The sequence below is a fragment of the Apis florea genome, unplaced genomic scaffold (assembly GCF_048593485.1).
Source record: "Apis florea isolate Af1SG1 unplaced genomic scaffold, ASM4859348v1 contig_2272_pilon, whole genome shotgun sequence".
NCBI lineage: Eukaryota > Metazoa > Arthropoda > Insecta > Hymenoptera > Apidae > Apis > Apis florea.
The window spans coordinates 1798149-1810490 of NW_028256549.1; the positions used below are offsets into that span (position 1 = coordinate 1798149).

Here is a 12342-nt window from a genome sequence, read left to right on the forward strand (position 1 = left end):
TATATTAACGAATTATATAATTTTAAAATTTCACTTGCGAATTATATTGTGAGCTATTAATAAATAATAGTCAATATATTCTCAAAGCAGTGTTTTATTAGTCGACTTAAAGATATCTTGTTATGTATTAAAATTATGGTTAATGAAAATATTGACGAACAAATTTTAAAGCTTTATAATGAACAAAAATGGATAGATATCATTAATTTAAATTGTACTTTAATTAACTTAGATAAAAGTAGATTATTTTGGGTTTTACCAACTATTAATGATTTACAATGGATAAAAGAAGTAATTGATCAAAATAATATAATTGGATTAATTAGCATAGGATGCGGTTGTGGTTTATTGGAATGGTTGTTTGAACAGTATTCTGGTAAGATATTCTCATAAAGTATTTTTATAGTGTCTAATCATTCATAAAAATCTAATTTTTATTGATTATTAATTAATCTTTTGAATAAAAACTAAATCTTTAATTATTTTATTTAAGGTTTAAATGTGATCGGTATAGAATTAGATCGCTCATGGTGGTGTAGTAAATATTCACCACCTTTATTTTTAAAAAATATTGTTTTCATTCGTGAAGATAATATTTTTCTTTTCCCGGATAAATATGCTCTTCTATTCTGTTATTTTAATGACGCATCTGCTTTTCATAATTATATAAAAGATTATAAAGGAAATCTTATCTTCGTTATTGGACCAAAAACAGGAGAATATCGGTGGACAAATCCAATGCCATTTGATAAAGCATTTAATAAATATGGTTGGAAATTAATAGGTAAAAAAAAAATGGAACGAACAAATGATTTTATTACAGTCTATAATAAATGATTAAATTTTGTAAAAATAAAATTTTGAAAAACATCGATTGATTGGATTTTTTATAAAAAAAAACGAATTTTTCACTTTGTATTAATATTTTGTAAAAAGTTTCATGAAAATATTTAAAATATTTTCGGAAAAGATTTATTTCTATTTACATTTTTTATTTTTATAAAATAAATAAATTTGACATATTGCTTTGAAGCTGTCTTCGATAAAAGAAATTTTATCGTTTGGCATCGACTATCGAATTATTATCGAGTATTTCTCGTTGCGATAACAGTACAGATTACAGTACATGTGATATTTTTGTTTCAAGTGTCAACATTATTAATGTCAATAGTGTTTTATATTTATAAATGTCAAACATTTGAAATAAAAAGACATGTCCGCAAACAAGGATATCAATATATTGAAGGATCAAGATGAGAAAAACAAGTTAAAAGTTTATTGTTCATTTTGTCCATCAAAAATGCTTAATGCTGGTGTAGCCCGGCTAGTTAATATTGAGGTAATTGTTTGTCAGTTTTAATATGAAAAATTAATATGAAATATATAAATTATATAAAAGTTATAATATTGATTAAAATTTCAATAAATGTTGCATAGTTACTGTATTTATATTTTATTAGAAACCTAACCTTAAAATTTGTATACTTGTTTTTCTTTCTCTATTCTTTAGTTCTAAGTTTTTTTTATTATTCTTCTTATTGAATATAAAATACAATGGAGTGCAAAATATTTAATAGTTGAACTAAGCTGTGTGATATAATATTTTAGTTTAATCTACCCTATATACATCGTAAGGGAGAGGGTGAAGCTGATCAACAAGAACTGATAACCAATTATTGGTTGGTGGAGGATATGTACACATTTGAAAATATTGGTGTTTCTCATACAGTAGACAATGTAAAATATTTAGCATGTGCTGATTGTGAAAGGGGTCCAGTGGGTTGGCATGATGTATCTACAAAAAAATCGTACATTGCGCTAAGTAGAGTTAAGCACGAATAATTAAATAAAGTTATTTTTTAATTTTATATAAAAAATGGCCTATTTTTTTTATCTATTTATGCATTAAAAATGTAGAAATAAGAAAAATCTCAAAAAATGTTTGAAGGAAATCATTTCTGAAAACTACTATTTTGCTATTTAAGTTGATAATTTAATACTTAATCACGTACGTTACAAACACAGCCGATAAATCAGATAATCAATCGTCGTTACGATATAATAATTAATAAATTACGCTTACGATTATATAGAAACAATTTATCAATGTATTTATCATGTGTGCATTTGCGATTTTATAATAATAATGTATTGATGTTTATGTCATTGCGACCATTGGACTGTAAAATTATTTTCATCTAATTATTCTCATTATGCTTATTGGCATAATTATGTGAATAAGATTTACGTGTATTACATGCATCTGTATATGCAAGTAAATCAATGTTTTATTTAAAAAATAATGTAATCACGATTATATTATTAAATTTTGTATCTTCGATAGTATATTTAAGAAAATGTAAATAAGAAATGAACTTTTTCATTCATTTTTCATTGTAAATTGTAAATTTTTTACGATGAAAAAAAAAGACAGTTATATATGTATTAATTGTTTTATAATTTCTCATAAATTCTTTTTTTTCTTTTTTCGTTTCATTATGATAATGAAGATAAAGTTTATTGCGTGTTTGTAAAGCCTAAATAGAATCGATTGTAATTATTTATTAAATATTTCGTCTCCTTTCCTCCCTTAATCCTTTATGTGAAATATATAGCAAAAATAGTCGTGCATTCGCATTCGTTTGGTAAATAAAGCTTTATGTTTTGCGTTCGTCTACTTTTTTTTTTCGTATTCTTCCGTCTTTATTATCGCGCACGAATTTCTTTGAAATTGAACGTGCATAAATACGTAATATTGCGCACGAATAATCGATTTACGATAATTACAAATAACGATCGCAACGATGAACATCAATCGTGATATAATATATATAATAATAACGCGATAGCGTTGATAGCGTTTATAACGGTAACATGATTAAATTTCCCGTTACAATAAACAAAATAAACGGACGAAACTATGACGAAAATAACGATATATAAATATACATTCATAGAATAATTGAGCTCGTGATAAATAATAATAACGTGTCGATAAAGAATAACGGTGAAAAGTGTCGGGTCAACGATGCGATTATTAAATTCTATGCTACGAGAATTTTTTTCTTTTCGAAATTGCATTATACAATAATACTCGAATATATCGATTTGTTAATCCTAGTTAACACTCATTATACTTGTTTAATATCGATTTCTTCGTCTCTTCTTCAATCTTGAATTACGTTTCTTTTTTTTTTTCTTCCGTATACGTACGTGCATACTTTTTTCAAAGATAACTATCTACATATTCTAATATTCGCAAATCAATTGATCAAGCGATCACCGATATCGTGTACACGTTACACGTAGAATCTGTGTTATTTGCGATAAATTTTTTTTTCTTCTTCTTTTTCTTTATGATAGATGCGATGAAAAGGTAGAAAAATAACAAGACTAGGATCGAATAATAGACTAGAGAATCGAACAAATACACACGTGGACGTTTATGTTATTATAAAAGTCCGACGGTCGTCGCTGCTTAAAGTTATTAAACTAATCCTCAGAGTTATGACCAACCACATTTACTAGATATTTCGGATATTTATTTTGACATAGATGTTGAACTTATCTTCTGTCTCTTTTCGCCCTTTCCTTCCCCTTCTCTCCCCTCTTCTCCCTATAGAAAATCACCATCATTTTTGAATCGTCGTTTTCCCATTATATCATTTTCTTTTCTAAAATTGTTCATCATATGGTTATCACGATTGCGTTCCACGATATTTCAATGGCACTCTGAATTACTTTATCTCTCGTTTTCTCTTCCCTTAGACGAGAAGGAATAATAAGCGTAATCAAATACATCGTTTTAAACGAAACAAAAATGATGACTTCGAAAGATACGAGTCGAGTGAAATCACATATTGGTTACCACAAATTGGTAACGATAAAGATATTCAAATTTTACAGAAAAGAAAAGAATTATTTCCGTTTTTTTTTTTTTTTTTTTTTTTTTTTTTTATAAAATAGACATCAACGAAGTATCGGAGTCGTAATAAACGTATTATAATTTTATAAACAGACAGAGATGATTTTTCTTTTTTTTTTTCATTATTATGAAAAATGTGCTAATTTGCTTAGTTTAAACTTCGTTAACGCGAGAAGCCATATATTTATATACGTATATATGTATGTGACGAATCATTTCTCGATAACGATTAGCATAAAAAAGTTTCGATGCGAAACACAGAATGAAAATACTTTCTGCCTTGAACTATTTTAAGTCTTTGCTTTGGTTTGTATAATATATAAATCTTCTTTTTGCTTTAATATCTTCCAATTATTCGTCTTAAAAAATAAGATCGACTAATATCTATCTCGACTAACAAGTTTTCCAAGTAAAATCAAATTATCGTTTACGAGAGTACGAGGATCTAAATAGATCTATTCGTCCAGTGTTTTTCAACCTTTTTCGATTTACAACCCCCTCTTTTGTAATATCCAGATAAGTTAAGATCCTTCCTTTCCTACACAAGGTAAGGAAAGCGAAGAAAAATTATCAATCTGCTCTATGGATAAGCTCGAGAGAAAAAGGAAGAATGTAATTACATTGAAAATAAATAAGCGTTAATCGTGGGTCCACGATCCAAAGAAGTTGAGAATCACTGTATTAGACAGATTTTTGATGCTTTAATGATGCGCATTAAAAATCGAGTAGAATGAAAGCTGTTCTAAAACTCCTGAAAAGGATCGAAATTGTTTATCGGCAATTTTATACAGTTTTTATTAGTTTTTTTTTTTTTTTTTTTTTTTTTTAAAGAATTAACCTAAAAAAAATTTGTCGACAACGACGACGAAGCTCAAAACGTTTTGCGATATTCGACTATGATATTCACCCTTCGTCTCACCGATTCCCCTGTAACAAGGTTTTTAATACTGTCTTAACCAGCATTGTCGACCGATGACCATATGCAGGATCGAATTTATGCGTGGTTATAAATATACGCAATTTGAAAAAATAAATTCTCGCGGAAAAATAGATCGATTTGAATTGCGAATCGTTCGTATTTAACGATATATTTATATATTTTAAAGAGATAATAGAGAATCCATACACCGTTACGTATAGGAATGTTAAATGTCAATATATTGTACATATTGTATAATAAAAAATTAGAAGTATTTGTATACGATAGTAATAGTAATTTTAATGTCAAATAAGCATACTCGACGAACACGATCTATCTTTTCAATTATTATATACGTTTAGATTAGTTATTATAATTTAAATAAGAAAATTTAATTATTGTGAAACGAAGGGTGAATGTTAATTCTATGCACTCTCGAAGGAAGCATAGCACAAGTGCGGCTAATTATAAAGATTTAGGATTACGTGTTTTTGGTCCGTGATGTATTAAACATTAACGACATTAATTAATTTATTCATCAAACGCGTCCTATCATTTAAACTTGTTGCTTGTTCATTCACCGCGTATGACAATTGCGTATAAAATATAGCAATAAGTACTTAAAATCAACGATCATCCATTTTTCATCGTCACCAACCTCGGCAAACTTTTCCATCATTCTCTCTCTCTCTCTCTCTCTCTCTCTCTCTCTCTCTCTCTCTCTTCCTTTTATCTTCTTCTTTTATTGTTCGTCTATTGCTTATAGCTTTCAGGCTAAAAAAAAAAAAAATTCACCGAGTTTGGATAGAGCTGCATTCTTTCGCTCTTCGACAATATATATATATATATAATTTTAGACGAATCGAATCGTTCGACCAAGGCAAACTCCGCCTCCATGCAATTATATTCGTTGTGTCGATTACGCATCTTTATTCGTCTTACTTTACTCGAATATTCTTTAAATCGGCGCCACAATAACAAGAGAAGCTTATTTTTCGATTGTTGGCCGTACAGCATCCGTATGATTAACATCTACGATCCTAATTTATCGTATTTATTTTTTATAATAAATATAGCGATGCGATTTACAATTACAATTACAATTGTTCGCACAGTGTTGTCGCTGTAAAATCACGTTTTTCTTTTTTTTCTTTTTTTTTTTTTCTGAAAAACCAATTGCTTTTTCCTTTTTCCCCCTTTTTCCACTGTTAATCTTTAATCGTCAAATAAACGAATGGTTGTCTCAAGGTTCTGTATTTGCGCGCGCGCACGTGTGTGTGTGTGTGTGTGTGTGTGTGTGTGTATGCGTATATAACGTGACATGTGAAAGATGGAAAAATTGGAAACGGGGTCAAGGTGAGATGATGCGTTCGATATAATTATACAGAATTGATTCTGATTATTCTAAACACGTAATACACGTCTCTTGTGTGTGTGTGTGTGTGTGTGTGTGTGTGTGTGTGTGCGCGCGCGCGCGCGCGTGTGTATGTGTGTGTATGTGTATTTTCCCCTTTTCTTCAGTGCGCAAGTTTTTTTTTTACACAACAGTTTGAGCTTGGTGAAATCGTAAAATTTCTTCCTTCATAATCCTTTGCTCGAAGAAAAAATTTTCTTCTTCAATGATTTGACTCGCGAATTTACCGCGAAACACGCGAACTCGATTAAATTCTGTGAAAGCGCGACAAACGATGGAATATTTTTTTTTTTTCTCTTTGTCTTTTCCTTTTTTCTTTTCCCCTTTTTCCTCTTTACCGATTGTTCGATATTGCTGAAGAATTGAAGTGGCACGTTCGATTCGAAATCAGTTTTTATGTATATTTCCTCGCTCGATGTAATCTCACCAAAAGTTCGTAATAAGAATATACGTTTACAAATAGCGATAACTTTACAGTAATTACGGTAGTAGCGGTTATTTTAATAATAGTGGTAGTAATAATTATTCTTTAATAATATAACAATAGTAATATTAATAGTTAATAATCGAGATGATGACGATGACGATGATGATGATGAGGATGATGATGATGATAACGACGATAACAACAACAATAATAATAATAATAACAATAATAACAATAATAATAATAATAATAATAATAATAATAATAATAATAATAATAATAATAACAACAATAATAGCGGTAGTAATCAATATAGAAAAATGTACCCAGAATTCATTTGAATTAAACGTTAATATCTGGAATCACGTTTTATATATATATATATATTTTTTTTTTTGTTCTACTTTTATCATTTCGTTTCATCATTTTGATTTTGATTCGACCCATTTGATTAATTTTTATTCGTCCGAATAACGGAATTTCATCTGAAATGAGAGGAAATAAAAAAAAAAAAAAAAAAAAAAGAAGAAAAATATCGAGGGATCATGTCGTTTTAATCCTTTGGTACAATGGATCGACTCGAATTTTCTCGAATATACTTCGTAAATTTTTTTTTCTTTTTTCTTTTTCTTTTTTTTCTCTCAAGTCGAACGTTTTCCTTTCCTTTTCTCTCTCGCTTTTCGTGAATTATGCATTACATCGTAGAATATAAATCGTAAAAGCTATTTATCGCGAAAGCTACCCTGAATGATTGAAAAAAGATACATATCGTACGTATATATTTGTTACGTACACGGATATGCACGCGTTAGCTACTGTGAAAAGCTTCGATGAAACGACGATTGATTAACCATATTTATGTACGTGTGTATATGTGTGTGTGTGTTGTGTTGTGTTGTGTGTGTGTGTGTGTACATCGTGATGCGTGTGTACGTGTGTGTTCGTGTTTTTTGTACAACGGAATTGTATTTACGCTTTACAGCTCTGCTCCCTTAATTGAAAGCGAACGTCTTTTTTTTTTTTTCTCCTCCTTTTTAAAGGTCTACGTATATAGACTCTAACTTGCAATCACGATTGATTTTTGCCACGGTATCGTAATCGATAAAGTACAGAAAAAAGGTCGATATTTAAGTAAGTAAAAGGCGAATCACGAGTTAGCGATTTCATGGACGACACTTACATCGACCTTACCTATTTATATATAGTGAGATTACAAGTATATAATAACATTCCTTAAGTTAATAAGTAAATTTGATTTCTTTTTTTTTTTTTTTTTTTTTTTTTCTTTCTTTTCTTTTCAGCTAGTTTTCAAAAGCATCCTCGAATTAGTGATGTCATTATCCGATAAGTAGAAGAAAATATCGTAAAAATCACGTTCTTCGTTCTCTCTCTCTCTCTCTCCCTCTCTCTCCCTCTCATTCACGCTCAGACACGCGTACATACACGCACATACGCTCCCTCTCTCTCTCTCTCTCTCTCTTGCTCTCTATCACTATTCGTCTGTACGCCTTTTGTCGATTATTATTCGTCGGATTTAAGCTTTTTTTTTTTTTGTTCGATAAAGAGAGTGCTTTTAAGAAGAATTATCACATGTGAGAAAAAGATGAGGAAGAGGCGAGTGTCCCCAACAATTCGAGTGTTTTCTTCTTCGAGTGCTCTTCGTTTTTTTTCTTTCTTTCTTTCTTTCTTTCTTTTTTCCTCTTCCTTCCAAGTCAAAGAAAAGACAGTTAATACAGATCCTTCGCTCTTTGATAAGCCGATCTTTCTCGTATTCTATCTTTTTCTTCAAACGAAACCAGTCACCCAGAACGATATCGACGCGACGTTAACTTTGCTTTCGATGAGGTTTCGATTTTTTCGAAACCTTTCTTTCTCTCTTTCCCTTTTTTTCGAGCGGAGACAAGAACACTTCCCTTCACCTCCCCCTCCCTCCTCCACGCCGCCGACTAACAACTCAACCTCGTTCAAAGTCCTTCGGACTTGCTGCCCTCCCCTCCAATGTAATTGATTGAATCGAGATAAAAAAAAAAAAAATCGTCGCCGCACGTCGTGAAACACGTGGCTCGATGATGAACGGTGTGAATATCCCGTTTGCCTCCTCCGGTGTCGGTCTACGAAGTGCCTTTGTAGTGGATGAAGAAAAAGGTGAGGAACATGAAGTAGGCGATCGGGAAGGTGATTCTTGCTATCACGTCGATCGTCTTCGCCACTCTTATAGGATGCGGCGGTTCCTTTTTTCTCAGCTGAAATCCAACCAATCGAAAAGGCGGGGGAAAAAAAAAAATATGACAAATATATAGAAATATATCGAGAATCATATCGCTCTTTCTATTAACTTCACAGTTGGTTTGATTTCTTTTCGAATTAAAATTATTCGAAGTAAAAAAAAAAAAAAAAGAAAAAAGAAAAGTCACTAGTTCGAGAGCGACTAGGGAAGGATACAATCGATCGATACAATTTATCGACGTACCTCAGCCGTGCATCCATTGGTGGTTGTGTGCGTGCAAGGGTTGGGCCCACAATTGGTGCAGGTCACGATCTCGTTCGGCCCTGTCGTAGCTCCGGTCGGTGGACCGCCCTCTCGCTTCTTTTTACCCTGCGACAGGGTCTCCGTAGAAGAAACTTATATTCTTACGATATCTTTTCGATGTTAAACAACGATCCATCCTTCGACCAATATTATTATTATTATTATTACTCTACGCCTCTCTCCTTTTTCTTTTTCTTTTTCTTTTCCTCGAGACATTTCCTCTTTCCCGTTTCCCTTTTCAACGTGGAAAAAAAAAGAAGAAGAAGGTGGCCGCCGATACGATCGTCGAGCAGAGCGTTGGCCGTTAACCCCCCCCCCCCAAAAAAAATTTCGAACAAAGTTACTTCCAACAACCGATTTTTATTTATTAAAACGAACAATCGAGCGAATCGTTATTACGATAATTTCCAATTTATTTAACGAATTAAATCGAAATAACACCGTGAAAGTAACTTTACTCAAAGTAACTCGATTAAATTTTGCCGATCACTGGGGGAGAGAGAATCTTTGTGTAATCGTCTTAGGGAAATTTCATGTTTAAACGGTCAGCGATTGCTAAAAGGCTTCTTCCACCGATCGATCGGAGAAGGGTGAGACAGAAGCGCGAGTAAAATGATAAGCGTGATGATGAAGCCACTTCCGTTTACGTTGGCCGTTAAAAAGCTTGCGTTTGTTGTTGTTTTCGAGGCGTGTGAAACGATTTTCTCGAAATCGGATTTCGGCCACCGATCCCTTCTCTCCTCGGCTTAAAAATTTCACCTATTCTTTTCCTTTCGAACTCGCGATCCAAAATATATATATATATATATACCTCGGAAGCGCGCGTTCTGAATCTTCTTCTAAAAAAAGCAAACTCTTCTCTTCAGAAGTGAGTGGTGGTTAAGTAAGTAAAGCGAGACAAATAATAATAATATCATACGTACATCCATGTGGGGATCGATCGATTCGAATCGATCGAGATTTCAAAATCGCTCCTATACAAATCCATCTCTTTGTGCCCAACTGTTCCACTAGTATTTTATATATATATATAGATAAGCAAGCGAGGCACCGGTGTCTATCTTGATCGAAAAGCGAATCGTTGTTTCTCTCTTAAATCGGTTACATCTTGTATACGTATATATATATGGATCAATACTTTCGTGCCTCTGCGTATAAATTACTTACTTACTTACTTACATGCCGTATTAACAACTCTACAGTATTATTACATTGTCGCACATCGGACTCGAACCTTATTATTTTCGAAATTCCTTCCTTTCTTTTTTTTTTTTTTTTTTTCTCCTTCCACGATAAATAAAAAACGTCCCTCCCTCGAGAGGGAAACGAATATGTCGGAATATTTGTTTTTTTTTTTTTTTTTTTTTCAAAAAAAGAAGTTTGGAATGAAAATTTGAAAAGTGACTGGTTTAAAGAAAGAAAAAAAAAAAAAAGGTAAATGGGAGGAGAGACGAGCCAAGCGTCTCGATTCCGATGTGAACGACACAGCTCTCTCTTCTAACAACTGTACAATAATAATAAAAATCGTTTCGAAGAATCTTTCCTTCGAACGAAGGAAAGAATTCCTCTTCCCCTTCGCGCACGTTTAATGCACGTCTTTCTTTCTTTCTTTCTTTCTTTCTTTCTTTCTTTCTCTATTAAACTGAGCGGAACGAAGATATGAGAGAGAGAGAAAGAGAGAGAGAAAGAGAGAGAGCGAATTTCCGTTCGACCGGGACAGTTGCGTTTGAGAAAGATATTTTTAACGTCAAGCTTTTATTATTATATGCTACATGTTCAAGCTTCAATTACGGGTCAAGTTCAATGGCGAGGAAAAAAAAAGCGATTGTCGACGTCACAATCATGTTATATTATCGTTATATATATATACATTTATTAATATTATTAATAATATATATATATATATATGTATAGGAAGGAAACGTACGTATATACGTGTGATACAGTTGGATTGTATATGGATCGGATCGCGAGAATTGGAAAGGAAAAATAGAAAAAAAAAAAAAAAAGAAAAGAGACAAAGTGATTCGATGTTTGACGTAAATTGACGGGGAAGAATGGAATGGACTCGTCGTTTCGTTGTTTATTGTACTCGTTGATACATCTCGCGCGTCGTCGAAGCGATTTTAAGAAAAAAAAAAAAAAAAAAAAAGAAGAAAGAAATCGTTCCCTTTTTTTTTTTTTTTTTGTCTTTCGAATTGCGAATTCTTCGATGAATAAACATTCGAACATATTTTATTATCGATCCAAGGGAGGAAAGAGAAAAAGAGAGAGAGAGAGAGAGAAAGAGAGAGAAAAAGAAGAAACGAAGCTCGTCCATCGTCGTCTTTGTTACCGATCGAGTTCGATGTAAAAAGTAAATTATACATTCTGGTATAAATTTATGTTTTATGATTTGATGAATGATTTTTCTGAAATCACGCGATAAAAAAAAAAACGAAAAAAATCACTCGGACGAAAAGAAACGATCGAATCGAAAATTACGTTATTTTTCTTTTCTTTTTTTTTTTTTTTTTCTTTTCTTTTGGAAAAAAAGAAGCATCGCTCGCAAATCAAAGGAAGCGAACAATCTTTAATCTCTTAAGATCTATATACATATATATATAAAACGTATCCAACGTGTTCAACTCGAGCAAAGCTCACTGCAAGAAAATTTCGATTCGACATCGGTCTGTAAAAAAATCGTCGTAATCTACCTTCGATCTGCAAGCGAATATTCGACTAATTTCGAGTAATCGCCGGTATCTCGAACAACTCTTACTATTATCCTTTGAAATGTTACGCGCGACAAAACCGTTTCGAAGGATGATAAAGCGTTAAAAGGGATCGAACACGGCGGTGGATAGAGAGTGAACATAGTTGTTGTAAATATCGTTGTAAATGTATCAACGTTGATTCGCGCCATTTCGTAAAACGGAACCGGATAAGGTTATATCGAATAATAAAGTTTCGTCAAGGCAACATGTATATTATTATATAAGAATGTTTATCGTGCGCGTGCAAGTTATATATATATATATGTATTTATATACATACATATTTTGCATGCATCACATGCGTTCACATGCGTAATACGTACAGGTTCAAGGTTCGTCCCTGTTGACCGATTCAAAATGCTGATTCATGC

The 12342-nt window shown here is 32.0% G+C and overlaps 3 protein-coding genes across 29 annotated transcripts in view; 2 read left to right on the forward strand and 1 right to left on the reverse strand.

Annotated features, from left to right (window-relative positions):
* pHCl-1 (pH-sensitive chloride channel 1) overlaps window positions 1–12342 on the reverse strand; it is a 79757-nt gene that overhangs the window by 9991 nt on the left and 57424 nt on the right. For 11 of the 26 annotated variants that reach the window (XM_086902637.1, XM_086902630.1, XM_086902616.1 and 8 more), the window contains 2 exons: window positions 9156–9293; window positions 8660–8928 (listed from right to left, as the gene is read on the reverse strand). The exons of 1 other annotated variant lie outside the window; for it this stretch is intronic. In XM_086902637.1, the coding sequence (XP_086758763.1) occupies window positions 8797–8928; window positions 9156–9293 (270 nt within the window). In that variant the 3' untranslated portion in view covers window positions 8660–8796. Of the gene's footprint in view, window positions 1–7935; window positions 8929–9155; window positions 9353–12342 lie in introns of those variants that run through there. 14 more of the 26 variants (XM_086902621.1, XM_086902628.1, XM_086902623.1 and 11 more) reach the window with 6 other exon arrangements.
* LOC100868079 (uncharacterized) lies at window positions 136–1442 on the forward strand. Of its 2 annotated transcripts, XM_086902658.1 has the most exons (3): window positions 136–376; window positions 494–784; window positions 1148–1442. In XM_086902658.1, exons 1-3 carry the CDS (start codon window positions 136–138, stop codon window positions 1255–1257), a joined length of 642 nt encoding a protein of 213 aa, XP_086758784.1. In that variant the 3' UTR covers window positions 1258–1442. The 2 variants fall into 2 exon arrangements, with proteins under 2 accessions (XP_086758784.1, XP_012339643.1); XM_012484189.3 differs by lacking the exon at window positions 1148–1442 and having other exon boundaries at window positions 494–874.
* Window positions 1017–2569, forward strand: strat (RAB interacting factor STRAT). The gene is made up of 2 exons (XM_003692137.4): window positions 1017–1339; window positions 1609–2569. The coding sequence occupies exons 1-2, from the start codon at window positions 1214–1216 to the stop codon at window positions 1840–1842; spliced, it is 360 nt and encodes a 119-aa protein (XP_003692185.1). The 5' UTR covers window positions 1017–1213; the 3' UTR covers window positions 1843–2569.